The sequence below is a fragment of the Danio rerio genome, chromosome 15, assembly GCF_049306965.1.
Source record: "Danio rerio strain Tuebingen ecotype United States chromosome 15, GRCz12tu, whole genome shotgun sequence".
NCBI classification, from domain to species: domain Eukaryota; kingdom Metazoa; phylum Chordata; class Actinopteri; order Cypriniformes; family Danionidae; genus Danio; species Danio rerio.
In genome coordinates this window covers 48,714,254-48,729,737 of record NC_133190.1, presented here as the reverse complement: position 1 = coordinate 48,729,737, position 15,484 = coordinate 48,714,254, and the positions used below count along the sequence as shown (strand labels likewise).

Genomic DNA, 15,484 nt, shown 5'->3' with positions numbered 1-15,484 from the left:
TGCAGTATTGGTGATGATTGGGATGCAGATCAACAAAATCCACCGTCTGACACTAACAAATGATCAACTAGAAGTCAAGTTATTATCCGTTGCTCTTACAACTGAGATCCACGACAAGACTTCTGTCAGGTAGTGCATGTGAAAATACTTTTTTATATGATACAAGTTATATGAACATTTAAATATCTATGTAGGCGACACAGTAGCACAGTGGAGACACGTTTGTCTCACAGCAAGAAGGTCTCTGGTTCGAGGCTCGGCTGGGTCAGTTGGCGTTTCTGTGTGGAGTTTGCATGTTCTCCCTGCGTTTGCGTGGGTTTCCTCCAGGTGCTCCGGTTTCCCCCACTAGTCCAAAGACATGCAGTACAGGTGAATTGGGTAAGCTAAAATTGACCTTAGTGGATGTGTGTGAATGAGAGTATATGTCTATATATATATATTTATATATTTATTTATTTATATATATATATATATATATATATATATATATATATATATATATATATATATATATATATATATATATATATATATATATATATATTTATATATATTTATATATATATATATTTATTTATTATTTAAGGTGACAAATCTTATTTTGACATATTTTGGGGAAATGCTTTGAAAATTCAACAGTACACTGGGCAGACTGACTCCCCTTTCGTTATGTTTGGGGCTGTTTTTGCTTCATTGACTTCCATTGTAAGGACATTTATTGAATGCAAAGCCATGACAGCATATAATCATGCATTCTCCATTGCTGCTGGTTTCCCCTGTTGGGAAGAGGGACTGTTTGTCATTATTATTGTTGATCAGAATTATATATATATATATATAAATATCTAAATATATATATATATATAGGGTATATAAAAACGTGCTGGATAAGTTGGTGGTTCATTCCGCTGTGGCGACCCTGAATTAATAAAGGGACTAAGCCGACAAGAAAATGAATGAATGAGTGAAAAAAGACTTTTTCCAGAAGAAAAATATTATAGGAAATACTGTGAAAAATGTTCAGTGCTCTGTTAAACATCATTTGGCAGATATTTAAATAATTGACTAAAGAGCTGTAAATAGTTGAATAATTTGATCTTCAGCTGTGTTTGCTCTGGGTATAACTAGTAAACAGACGCTTCTCTCACTGTTCTGACGTTACTGATTGTTTGACTGATTTATTTTTATCTCAGCGTGCTCCTTCTGATAACTTTCCGGAGCAGTTTTCCGAGTCTTATCTTTCTGACCGTTACTCCCAGAGCAAGGCCTTGTATGGAGCGCTCTGAGAGTCCAGCTGTCCCACAATGCACTGCTGCGGCTCTCTATATGAGGGATGCTCCAGTGGCGAGCGGTCAGTCAGCATTTCCATGGCGTCGTTCCAGCACTCGTCGTCCCGCGTCAGCACCAGCACCGTTAGGTCCTTCAGTGGAGCCGAACGTCCCAGAATACATAACCTGGAGACGGACATCAGCGCCATCAGCAGCAGCGGACAGGACCAGACCTGGGCGGACTCATTCACTGATTACCAAGGTCAGATTTTATGTGGCTAGCACTGTCACCTCACAGCAAGAAGGTTGCTGGATTGAGTCCCGACTGGGCAGTTGGCATTTCTATGTGGAGTTTGCATGTTCTCCCCTAGTTAGTGTGGGTTTCCTCAGGGTGCTCCGGTTTCCCCCACAGTCCAAACACATGCGCTATAGGGGAATTGGGTAAACTAAATAGGTCATAGTGAATGAGTGTATAGGTGTTTCCCAGTACTGGGTTGCAGCTGGAAGGGCATCAGCTGTGTAAAACATATGCTGGAATAGTTGGCGGTTCATTCCACAGTGGCGACCTCTGGTAATTATGGGACTAAGCCGAACGAACAATAATGAATGAATGAATAACCTTTGTGTGCTGTTGGGTCATTTTCAGAGAGGGGTCTGGCTGCAGACTTGGTGAAGTGCAATCTGAGCTGCATCCAATGCTTTTTAATGCGCTCACCTAACCCCACCCCTAACACAGTGACGTCACTCCATTGAGTGCATTGAGTCTGACATTGCATCGCTGGGTGATGCAGCCTCAGCTTGCATCATAAAGGCTGCATCCAGATACTATTGCATTTTCATCCACTCTGGGCTGATTTTAAGTCTTAATTCGGCCACAACTTTCACTGTTGGAATTATTTTACGTGACAAATCTTATTTTGACTCATATTTTGGGGAAATGCTTTGAAAATTCAACAGTACACTGGGCAGACTGACTCCCCTTTCGTTATGTTTGGGGCTGTTTTTGCTTCATTGACTTCCATTGTAAGGACATTTATTGAATGCAAAGCCATGACAGCATATAATCATGCATTCTCCATTGCTGCTGGTTTCCCCTGTTGGGAAGAGGGACTGTTTGTCATTATTATTGTTGATCAGAATTATTCATGTTTAATTTGACACTACAATAATGACCTTATTAAGCTAGTATCAATCTGATACACTGATGCCAGTGATGGTATCGATGTGTCTTTTATGGGTTAACGTTGATTTAAAACCGGAAAGTTATCAGGGTAATCAAGTGTATTACACTTTAAAAATCCTGGGTTGTTTGGAGCCAAATTTGGATAAAATATTGACAAAGTAAGCAAAATATGGGTTGGAACAATTCATCTTTTCTTTGTTTTATCGGTAAACATCTTGATTTAGAGTCTTTTATGGCTTAAAGTGATGGGAAGTTCGGATCATTTTACTAACTCGGATCTTGGAGTCTCTTTCATCAAGATGAACAAATCTTTGTTCGAGTCATTTCATTCATTTGGTTCAATTAGCCAAAATATTATTAAAATGTTACGAATTGCTTCCAAACACATCTACAACCGGCCCAAAAGGTTGATCACACGACAAATAAGTCATAAGTAGAATATAAGAAGGAGAAAATAATCATTCAATGTTGACCTGCTCTTTTGGCTATGAAGGTATTGCTGTCTCTTTGCTCAGCTCAGCTCTTCATGTCTTCAAATGTCAGTAGTTCGTTCACGTTACACTGACAGTCACATATAATCTTAACCAATACACAGTCTGAGTCGATAGGAACCATTAGTCCGGCTCTAAACTATATGATTGGCTCGTGAGGAACAAATGACTCAGACCCGATAGAGCAGGGGTTCCCAAACTTTTCAGGCCGCGACCCCCAAAATGACAATGCCAGTGACTCACGACCCCCAATATACTCTGAGGTGGTTATAAATACAGAAACCTTGCATGCAATGGTGCACACACACCAATGGACCCAAGTCCATTCAGTCTTCTTTTAATTTTTTTAATGTATGAGAGCTGTAAATGGGCAACAAAAATTAACCGGGTGTTATGAAATCTGCTGCATCTGACGCTATTGCTGTGTCTTTAATACAATGTAATTACCCCAGGAGTTGCAATCCAATAGAAGTAGTAACTATAAGCTACTACAGTAACTATATACGGCATAAACGGCTTTTTTTCTTCTCTTCAGTAGGTTATGGATAAAATATGGTAATTCTTATGGTTTAATAAAAATAAATAGATTTTTGGAAACCACCAGGCGACCCCCCCTTCATTGTCCCGCGACCCCTCGGGGGGGTCCCGACCCCCACTTTGAGAACCATTGCGATAGAGGACTCGAGAGATGAACGGATTCATTCTTTTTCCGGCTCTAAACGCATATGATTGGCCCGTGAGGAACGAATGAAGCTGCGATCCCACTGGGCTTTTCCTCCCATAGACTTCCATTCATACGCACGCGAATGCGTCAAGTTTCGCAGGGTGCTGCGATGGAAAGTTCAAGCTTGGTGAACTCTGACCTGCGAAATCGCATCAGTTGACTACGTGAGACCAATTGAGGATCAAAACATGACCTGTCTGGACAGAAATTTAAAACATGGAGCGATCGCTCGCATTATTAATGCCTAACAATCTTGTTTATTCCCGCCCCTTTTCACAGCGCCGCACGACAGAATATCGCATGCTCAAACTCTAGTGTGACCACAGCTTGACTCAGACCTGATAGAGGACTCGAGAGATGAACGTATTCATTCTTTTTTCCGGCTCTTAATACATATGATTGGCCCGTGAGGAACGAATGAAACTGCGGTCACACTGGGCTTTTCCTCCCATAGACTTCCCTTCATACGCACACAAATGCGTCAGACCCGAAACGCAGGGTCATGCGTCAAGGTTGCTGCGATGCAAAGTTCAAGCTTGGTGAACTCTGACCTGCGAAATCGCATCACTTGACTGTGTGAGACCAATCGAGGATCAAAACATGACCTGTCTGGACAGAAATTTAAAACATGGAGCGATCGCTCGCATTTTTAATGCCTAATAATCTTGTTTATTCCCGCCCCTTTTCACAGCGCTGCACGACAGAAAAGTCGCATGCTCAAACTCTAATGTGACTGCAGCTTGACTCAGACCCGATAGAGGATTCGAGAGATGAACGGATCAATTCTTTATCCGGCTCTAAACGCATATGATTGGCTTCTGCCTTTCCGTGATGAACGACTCAAAAGACTTGAAATGAACGATGCCACCTGCACAAATGTGCGCATGCCTGGATGAACGAGTCACTCCCTGAGAGGACTCGTAGTTCCCGAATCACATTGAAGATTCGTTCAAAATGAACGAATCGTTCATGAACGACCCATTACTAATGGCTTACCCAAGTAATCAAATGCTTTTAAAATGGCTCCAATTATGCAAAAATCACAGTGTGGGACTATTGACCTTATTCTAAAATGCGGAAGTGCGCCTGTTTTCGCGATTGTCTTAGAACTTCTGATTCAGTCGCCTGTGGGAGAAATGACTAGGAATGATAAACGGCAGAAAACGGTCAAACTACTCGCTCTACAAACAAATGTTTGCATGACTATACAGACCAAGTAAAATAATATAATAAGGAAATATCAAATTGCAACATCAAGCAGCGTAATGAGCAGTTTTTATTGTATAAAAATGAATGGAAATGAATGAGACCGGAAGTCTCGAGCCAAAAAGATTCAAATGGCGGCGCCCGCTCGTCTGCGGAGAATAAGGTGAATATCCAGCCTTTAATAGTCAAAATCTATTGATTGCATTTTTTATAATCAGACTTGATCAAAGCAGTCTGCAGAAACACTTTCAGAATCAGATTCAGTTTTATTGCCAAGTGTGCTTCACACACACAAGGAATTGTGGCTGCAGAAGCTTCCAGTGTACATAAAGTGACGAGTGACAACACAAAATAAAAATGAGAAAAAAAAGATGATAAACATTACAGTTTTTCTCAGTGGCTTTGGTGCATTTCTCACTACACTATTTACATTTGCACAACAGGTCATGCATTTCTCAAAACAGTTAGTCATTTGTGCACATCCTAGTAGCAGTTTCTCATTCCTTTCAACAAATTGTGAATGCTTTCGGACATGCATCAATTGCTTTAATACAACTCTCTGCTGTTTATAACATTATCATTTGCTTATGTCATGTCAGTCAAAATGAACTAAACTTGTAAATGCTGAATAGTCATTTTATATAAAACTAACAGTCCTTATTTCATTACTTCAGTCATTACATACAAAAATGTTGAACTTGTTGTCAAAATCTGTCAAACTAATTTTATAAAACAAATGTAAATCTTTATTTTCCTGAAAATGTCTTTAAAATTGAACAATTTGATGATTTGCAGACCTGTGTGTGTTGTAGGCTCAGTTCCAATATGTTCTGCAATATTGTGTACAGTTGTGCGCTGCTCTACCTAAAGGAGTGTATGTTTGTTGTAAATAAGGGTGTGTTTATTCTTTTGCACAATGCTGAGAGTAAATTAGGATTGTAAGGAGCAAATGCAGTAAAAATGTGAAACATACATATTCAGTGTCTTGTACTCAGATAACTCACTCAATGCAGTGATGTCTCACTTTACTGTAGTTTTCAAATGGCTGTGCTAACAGTATACAGTGCTGTCTTGAGCATTTTCAGGACGTGTCACCAAAATCTGACTTTTTTCCATTGAAAAAATATCCAGAGTAAACTAATAATGAAGACATGACTAAGCCATTTGACTATCGTGTTCATAAACAATGGTGTCAGGACTTTTCATTTTGACGATACTGACAGTTTGATTGACATGATTATTTGCTTTTGAGGATTGAACTCTCCATTTTGAGCATGTGATGTGCTTTTGCAGGTTATCATCTAGGTTTTGCAGTTTGTACTAATTGTTTTGTGAAATGTATTAACTGTTGTGCAGAAATGCACTGGTGTTGTGAGAAATGCACCAAAGCCACTGAGAAAAACTGTAAACAGAGATGCAGTTAGTCCAGCATCTCTGTGTACAAATGCGAATGTAGAAAGTATTGCATTGTATATTGATTTAAGGTGCTGTGTACAAGTGCGTATGAGATGTATTGCAGATATTTATTGCAAAGTTGGAGGATATTTAACTGTTCATGAGGCAGATAGCCTGAGGAAAGAAACTTTTCCTGTGTCTGGCTGTTGTGCTTGGTGCTCTGAAGCGCCGACCAGACGGTAACAGTTGGAACAGGTAGTGTGCTGGGTGCGAGGCGTCCAGAGTGTTTTTGCGAGCCCTTTTACTCACTCTGGAAGAGTACAGTTCTTGAAGGGTAGTGCCAGTGATGCGTTCAGCAGTCTGGACTAATCACTGTAGCCTACGCAGGTCGGTTTTGGCAGCCGAGCAGAACCAGTCGGTGATTGAAGTGCAGAGGTTGGATTGGATGACAGCTGAGTAGATCTGCACGAGCAGCTCCTGTGGCAGGTTAAACTTCCTCAGCTGACGAAGGAAGTACAGTCTCTGCTGGGCTTTCTTCACAATAGAGTCTATGTGAATGTCCCACTTCAGATCCTGAGAGATGGTGGTGCCCAGTAACCTGAATGACTCTCGTGATGGTGAGTGGGGGGAGTGCTTTGATTCTCCCTTTGTACGTGTCAGCAGATTGGGATAGCCCCACTCACAGTTGCCCATCTCTTCCTCATCAGCATAGGATGTTAGTCCTGTTATGAATATGTCACTATGTTGACACACAGGCATTTGTAGCTCCGCCCTCTTTTGAAAAGAGCACTCATTTGAATTTAAAGCGACAGTCACCAAAACACCACAATTAAGATCAACGCCTAAAAAGGTCCGTTTCAGAGAGTTAGAAAACATTATTCGTGTGCTATTTTCAGCTGAAACTTCACACACATCTTGTATTTACACTAACCATTTAATGGGCCATGAAACCCCCTCATTTCAGCAGGGTGTTTTCACACCTCTACTTTGGAAAATGTCAGAAAAGTGGGCGTGTCCAGCTCTGTTAAGGGGGGAGTGTCGGAGGAACTAAAGAGGCATGGTGTGGGAGTGTCTATTTGGGCGCGCTGAGTTTCAGAGTCAAAACACACACACACACACACACACACACACACAGGGGAGAAACTGACTGTGTTTACATGGACATCTGTAGTCGAATTATTTGCCAAGTTATTAAATGGTGGACTTTAACTGCAGTTTGGCTCTTTCATTCAGGGAATTCATTCATGCCCCTCGCGACAAACGAGATATTTGATTCGAGGATCTGCTCTAAGCGTGTATTTTTCATGCAATGTTTAATACCGCACGGCGAAAGAGAGAAAAAAAACCTTCGCATTTCCCGGAAACTTAGATGCACACGGCAGGTAGCGTCAGAAAGCCGCGTGTGTTATTCCGGTCACTAAATGCGGTGAAAATCCTACACAAGGTTAAAGTTTGGCTGTGGTGCTAACATGTTTACACTCAGTGCAATAGTTAACTTAGTTCGATACGAACAAACTGAATAAACAAAGAGCACTGGTCGCTCACTTACCAAATCTGTAGAGACAGGACAATCACCAGCAGCTAGAGCCGCGTCTTTATTAAGAGGAGACTACAAGCGAATCCGGATCTCAGCGTTTGCAGATGAGAACAGCTCTCAGGTAAACAATAATCCTCCTTAGACACGTAAGTTATTGTTGTCGCGCGTCGCGTACACTGTTAATCCACACGTGACTCCAGCTGAGCTCTCACAGAGAGAAAATGAAAAAAAAACTTCACTGCAGCAAACTATAAAAGCAACACTTCACGCTTGTTTTGCCAACACAACGTGGCGTCTCTGTCGTGAAAACACTGTGACAGTAATGAATATTAATGAAGCTGCACAATAGAGCACGCTGATTGGTTTGAACCAAGCCTTACTCATGCATTAATGCATCACACTGTAAGACGTAATAAGACTCACTCTGGCACAGACGTCCAGTCTGCACGCTGGAATACACACTATTATGTCATGACCGTGACGCAGCTTCAAGAATTTGTTTCAAACCGGAAGTACGAATTTGCTTGAAATAACGCAAAAACAACCAATTTACACTTTTTAGTGAAATATAGGTGTCCTAATAGTGTTTTTAGCAGTGTGGGACACATATACGACTGTCAACAGCTCAAACACATGTGTTTTGGTGTTTCGTGACCCTTTAATGCAATATTATCTGGATGCAGCCTTTATGATGCAAGCTGAGACTGCATCTGTAAGATATGCAATGTCATACACAATGGAGCTAGTGACGTCACTGTGAGGGGTGGGGTTAGGTGAGCCCATTAAAAAGCACAGCATGCAGCTCAGATTGCATCTGCACCGAGTCTGCAGCCAGACCTCTCTCATTTAATAGGGCATGGCATCTTCACACTGAATTCTGAGCAGACGCTGACCCGCTTTGATGACCTCGGTGTGTCATTTTGATCGTGAATCTTTTACTAGTTTACCAGGGAGATCGAGAGTCTTTTGGAGGTTATGATGAAGACCAGAAGTACATCCCCGGAAGAAACCAGGTAGACTGGAGCCTCGGAGACCACATGAAGAGTAAGCGAGGAGCGCTATTTATTTAATGTGATGAATAAACAATGAACATTATTTATTGATGCACGCTTCATCAGTCACATGTTTTGCAATGGAGGAAAGGTATTTAACATTAATTAACTTCTGATCTGCATTATTTTCTGTGCTCCAGCTGGCTCCGAAGTGGGCGTGGTGAGAGCAGTGGGGGAAAACTACTTCCTGTCGGCAGACGTCAGCGGATTCGAGCCTCATGAAGTGGTCGTGCTGGCGTATAATCAGTGTGTGGTTATTCACGCAGAGAAGGTGTGTATGAGCTCATGGGATATTCATGCAGAGCAGCATTTAAGGGCTATTTTTGGGACGCAGTATGTTCAGTGTACAGTATATTACATGAATAATTTACTGAATGCGCAGTTCTTCCAGTTCTCCTGTCACATTTTTATTATTTTACTAATATTTCCTGAGTGATGTTTTACTGAACAGTATTTTATATTATATTTTTCTTCGGGAGGAAGACTTATTTATTTTAGTTTGACTGGAATACTACATAATTTACATGGAATTTTTCACAGTATTTCCTATAATATTTTTTCTTCTGGAGAAAGTCTTACTTGTTTTATTTCGGCTAGAATAAAAGCAGTTCTTAATTGTTTTAAAGCCATTTTAAGGTCAATATTATTAGCCCTCTTAAGCACTAAGGGCTCTGTTTTGACAGTCCATGCGCAGAGTGCAAAACGCCGGGCGCAAACGCTTTCAGGGCGTGTCAGAACGCATTTTTTCTAATTTAAGGACGGGAAAATCCGCTTTGCGCCGTGGCGCATGATCTAAAAGGGTTGAGTTCATTTACTTAATGAGTTATAGGTGTGTTTTGAGAATAAACCAATCAGAGTCTCATCTCCCATTCCCTTAAAGAGCCAGCTGCGTCACGCCATAAGTGCATTGCTAATAACATGACGTAAAGTAAGTTCACTTTCGCTTTCGCTCTCGTGTATAAGGAAACCTTCCCGCACAGACATCAATTAGCCTATAAATAATTAATTTAGTTTGTTAAGCGCAAAGATTTGTTTCAAAACTATTTCTAAATTCAGTTCTAATTTCCAGCAAACGAATAAATGAACAATAATAACAAAGTGTGGTCAAAATACTGAGTTATTTCCAAATACACCTGCCATGCCCCATACGGTCTAAAACCTGACAGATGTTTTTAATAAAACAAATATAAATATGGATATAATAAATAATACTACTAATAATAATAACATTATACAAAAGCAAATTGTTATGAATGAACTGAAAAAGCCTCCTGAGATAAAGAAGAAAGTATGACGGCAGTGGTTTTTAAATTCATGTAGGCTAGAAAATAATATGTTTTGTAATATTTTAATCATTTATATTATATCTTATATATATCCTTAATATATTATATATTTTTCATATTTAAAGGTATTTGCGTATTGCTCTGCATCTTGTGTGTAGTGTGTAAGCCAGGCGCACTTTGCGCCAGACAATAGACCGACTTTCTAGATAGATCAGACTATTTACAGTTTCTCAAAATAGCAACGCGCCAAAACACGCCTGCTTTTTTAGACCAGAACGCCTATAGGCGCACATTTGAGTGCAAATGCATTTGCTATTTAAACAGCGTAGCGCAACGCCTCAAAATGACCCTTGCGCCAAGCTGAAAGTAGCAGAAGACTATTTAAAAACCCACCTCCCATTATTTTAAAGTTTGTTTTTTCAAAATCTTAAAGGAAATGTTTGGTACATCAAAACGTTTGGTTCTGATGACCATCCGACAAGCTATTTAAACAAAAAAGTGCTCAAAATGTCATAAAAATGCAATATTTAAACCTCACAATGATGCAAATAACTGCAAAAGGTCCACTTTATGAGAGAAAAAGAACCACCCCTTTCACCAGGCTGGCTACAGGCCTGCAATGACTTGCTTAATTACCCTAACTTGCCTTAACTAACCTAGTTGAGCCTTTAAATGCCCCTTTAAGCTGAATACTAGTGTCTTAAAAATATCTAAGCAAATATTATGTGCTGTCATCATGACAAAGAGAAAAGAAATCAGGGTAACACTTTACAATAAGGTTCATTAATTAATGCATTTACTAACATGAACTAATCATGAACAACACATGTACAGCAGTTATCAATCATAATTGAACATTTACTAATGCATTATTAACATCCAAGTCTGTGCTTGTTAACATTAGTTAATGCACCCTGAGTTATCATGAACTAACAATGAACTACTGTATTTTCATTAACTAATGTTAACTAACATTAACAAATACTGTAGTAAATGTATTGTTCATTGTTTGTTCATGTCAGTAAATGCAACATTAACTAATGAACCTTATTGTAAAGTGTGACCGAAATCAGGCATTAGAAATAAGTCACTAAAACTATTATGTTTAGAAATGTGCTGAACGATCTTTCCGTTAAACGAAACATACAGGGGGGCTAATAATAATAATTCAGGTCTTCAACCGTATATTAAATATACAGGACTATTATAGAAATGTGTTGAAAAAAAAATCTCTCTTAAACAGAAATTACAATTATTCATTTTCCTTCGGCTTAGTCCCTTACGTACCCGAGGTCAGCTCATCAATTCCCCTATCCGCTTGTTAAGTGATGACGTATGTATACTGTTTCCGGGTCCAAGTCGCCACTCATTTGAGTGGAGAAATCATTCGGTTATGATCACGTTTTATTCCTATCACACATTAAAGTTCATTTTAGATAAAGTCATAGTGTACACAACAATCTCTGGGCTTGCTGCATAACAAATACCAAAAATTTAACAATTTATAAAACTATGAATCACTTTCTGGCCATCGGATATTAGGCATGGACATATATACTGCGATCGGGATTTTTGAAAGTATTAAATCGCTTCGTAAACGTTTATTATTACCATTTCTTGAGTCTCCCCACTTAGTTGAATAGAGCGCTTGGACCCAGGAGCCGCTTCACGTGTTAGACTGTGGGGTAAACCCACGCCAACACGGGGAGTGTTACAAAATGTTATGTATATAGACAGCAGGATGGGAGGATGGGACAGACCATGTGGTTTGGTGTGATGTCATTGTTATGCGCATGCATGTGAAGGAAGCACAGAGAAAACCTGTGTCTGAGATTATGGAGTAATAGTTGATTTTCAGAGTGAACCAAGCTTAAACAGGGAGAACATGCAAACTCCATGCTGAAATGCCAACTGACCCAGCCCGTCCTCGAACTAGTGGCCTTCTTGACAGTGATAACCACTGAGCCACCACTAATAATTCATTCATTCATTAATTTATTTTCCGGCTTAGTCCCTCTATTAATCCGGGGTCGCCACAGCGGAATGAACCGCCAACTTAACCAGCATATGTTTTACACAGCCCTTCCAGCCGCAACCCATCTCTGGGAAACATCCATACACACTCATACACTACGGACAATTTAGCCTACCCAATTTCCCTTTAGCGCATGTGATTGGACTGTGGGGGAAACCGGAGCACCCGGATGAAAGCCACGCATACACGAGGAGAACGAGCAAACTCCACACAGAAACGCCAACTGACCCAGCCGAGGCTCGAATCAGCAACCTTCTTGCTGTGAGGCAACAGCACTACCTACTGCGCCACCACTAATAATTCAGGAAGGCTAATAATTCTGACCTCCACTATAGGTTAAACTCTGATTTGTGTGTGTGTGTGTGTGTGTGTGTGTTGTTTCAGAGCGGATCAGATGTTGGTGTTTCCGGCAGGTTTACCCACAAGTCTGTGCTTCCAGCAGACATGGACCCGCTGTCGGTGAGCAGTTCACTGACCTCTGACCAGACGCTGATCGTCAGTATCAGACGAATCCCAAAAACATCGAGCTTTGACCTCCTGTGAAAATATATGAACCTGTGTGTGAACGACGTGTGTGAACGTTTGCTTTGTGTTCTGATCAGATACATGAAAGATCAGATACATGAAAGCCTTCAGCTTAGTCCTTTTATTAATCAGGGCTCACCACAGTGGAATGAACCTCCAACTATTCCAGCATATGTTTCACGCAGCAGATGCTCTTCCAGCCACAACCCAGTACTGGAAAACATTCATACACACTCGTACACTACGGCCAATTTAGTTCATCAATTCCCTCTATAGCGCATGTGTTTGGATCGTAGGGGAAACCGGAGCACCCGGAGGAAACCCACAACCTGTAACTTGGAAGTTGACGACTTATTTTTTATAGTTATGCACATAATTCACTTAATTTGAAGGCAATGGGTTTACTCACTTTTATAAATAAATGAAATAAATTATTATTAATTATTATTATTATTTAATAATCAATTTTGTACGGTGTATGTTTAATGCAAGTTAAAATTACTCATAAGTTTAATTTGATTCTTGTGTAAGGCATGTAAAATGTGAGGCACCCTGTAATTAGTTTTACTTTGTAATTTGTTTTTTAATCTGTTATCTGACAACACTGATTAAAAAAATGCCTGTTTCTTTAAATTCTTATTATCTGAACCCTAAATAAATACACTTTATTACTTTGGCATTTTTTATGGTGCTACAAGCCAACTGTTGTGTTAAAAAATGTACATACTCAACATTGGTTTACAACAACCCAGCATTTTTAGTGTATCTACTGGTATATGTTTTATACGGTCAGTTTATATGTACAGTATTTGTCTGCAAAATAGTTTTCTTTACATTGTTGTTGAGATTTTAATGCAAACGTCTGAAAATATGTTTACTTTAGAAGCAAAGTGACAAACGCAATGCTTGATTATTTGTTTTCAATTCAATTAAAATCACATTTCTTTACCCATTTGTTGGGTTTGACCATATTTGGCCCAATGTTGGCTCACAACAACTCAGCATTTCAGACAGTATAAATAAAATTAGGTCATTTTGCAAAATTATATACATATTTTTGTGTGAAATATCAGTCATCGAATGATTTTTCTGAGCCTAATGACAGACATTTGATTTATTTTCTGAAAACTGTAGTAAATATAGAGTTATTTTGCTTCTCTAGTAAACATCCTGATATAGGAACATTTAGATTTATAGTAGAAGGGGTTCATTTTATGTACTTTAAAAAAAAAAAATGACAGTTTCCAGTACCAATTAAATATGATTATTCCAGCCTGATCTCACGAGAAAACGTAAGTATTTTACGTTTTGGCAGTTTAGTGGCTAATTCGTACGAATTCATACGAGTTCAGTCGTAAGAAAATGTACGATTTTAAAAAGGAGGCGTGGCACCTAACCCCACCCCTAAACCCAACCGTCAATGGGGGATACGCAAATCGTACTAAAATGTACGAATTACATCGTACGAATTTGTACGAATTAGCCACTAAATGGAAAAAGTTACGAATTGCCGTGAGATTGTGTTGGATTATTCTGTATATCCTACATCTCAAGACGTTTTTGCTTTGTTTTTACCATGCCTCTGTTTTGGTTAAATGTATTCCAATATTTCCATATTTCTTTGTATCGTATGTTTCAAATAAAATCTTTAAATGTTCTGAATTACGTCAATCAGTGTCTGATTATATGACTTTTTTAAGTAAAGCAAACAATTTTTTACAGTGTAGGTCAATGTAATTCAAGTAAAAATGACTTGATTTGATTCAGACATGTAAAATGTAAGGCAACCAGTCATGCATTGTAATTTTTTTTTATCTTTTAGCTTTCAACACTAATGGAAAATAAATTAGACACCAAAATTCAACACCAAACCTCTTCAGCTGCTCCAGAACGCAGCAGCACGAGTGGTCTTTAATGAAGCTAAACGAGCACATGTCACTCCGCTGCTCATCCGTTTGCACTGGCTGCCAGTTGCTGCTCGCATCAAATTCAAAGCTCTGATGTTTGCCTACAAAGTGACTTCTGGCCTTGCTCCTTCTTATCTGCTCTCACTGCTGCAGATGTATGTGCCTCCAGAAACTTGCGTTCTGTGAATGAACGTCGCCTCGTGGTTCCATCTCAAAGAGGGAAGAAATCACTTTCGCAAACGCTCACGTTCAATCTGCCCAGTTGGTGGAATGAACTCCCTAACTGCATCAGAACAACAGAGTCACTCGCTGTCTTCAAGAAACGACTAAAAACTCAACTGTTTAGTCTCTGACATGTGCTCTTTTAGGTTCATTAAAGACCACTCGTGCTGCTGCGTTCTGAAGCAGCTGAAGAGGTTTGATAGAGTTAGCTGGAAGCCCGGCTAGTAGAGAGTTGCAATAGTCCAGTCTGGAGAGAACAAGAGCTTGAACAAGGAGTTGAGCTGCATGTTCAGATAGGAAGGGTCGGACCTTTCTGATGTTGTAGAGTGCGAATCTGCACGATCAAGCAGTTCTAGAAATGTGGTCAGAGAAGTTTAGTTGGTCATCACTCCTTACTCCAAGGCTTTTCACCATTTTGGATGCAGTAATGGTTGCCCCATTTAGCAGCTGATGACGCAATGCATTAAAGCAGGGGTTCCCAAACTTTTCAGGCCGCGACCCCCAAAATGACAATGCCAGTGAGTCGTGACCCCCAATATCCTCTGAGGTGGTTATAAATACAGAAACCTTGCATGCAATGGAGCACACACACCAATGGACCCAAGTCTATTCTTCTTTTAATTTTTTTAATGTATGAGAGCTGTTAAGGGGCA

The 15,484-nt window shown here is 39.8% G+C and overlaps 1 protein-coding gene across 1 annotated transcript; it reads left to right on the top strand.

The window, feature by feature from the left end:
* Positions 1 to 1,264: 1,264 nt before the first annotated feature.
* Positions 1,265 to 14,364, top strand: hspb12 (heat shock protein, alpha-crystallin-related, b12). Its single transcript, XM_003201714.6, has 4 exons — positions 1,265 to 1,530; positions 8,747 to 8,848; positions 8,997 to 9,127; positions 12,562 to 14,364. The coding sequence occupies exons 1-4, from the start codon at positions 1,305 to 1,307 to the stop codon at positions 12,718 to 12,720; spliced, it is 618 nt and encodes a 205-aa protein (XP_003201762.2). The 5' UTR covers positions 1,265 to 1,304; the 3' UTR covers positions 12,721 to 14,364.
* The last annotated feature ends 1,120 nt before the right edge of the window (positions 14,365 to 15,484 follow it).

Coding starts and splice junctions, on each gene's coding strand:
- hspb12 (XM_003201714.6), top strand. CDS start 1,305: ATGCACTGCTGCGGCTCTCTATATGAGGGATGCTCCAGTGGCGAGCGG. Junction 1,531..8,746: donor CTCATTCACTGATTACCAAG/GTCAGATTTTAT, acceptor ATCTTTTACTAG/TTTACCAGGGAGATCGAGAG. Junction 8,849..8,996: donor CCTCGGAGACCACATGAAGA/GTAAGCGAGGAG, acceptor TCTGTGCTCCAG/CTGGCTCCGAAGTGGGCGTG.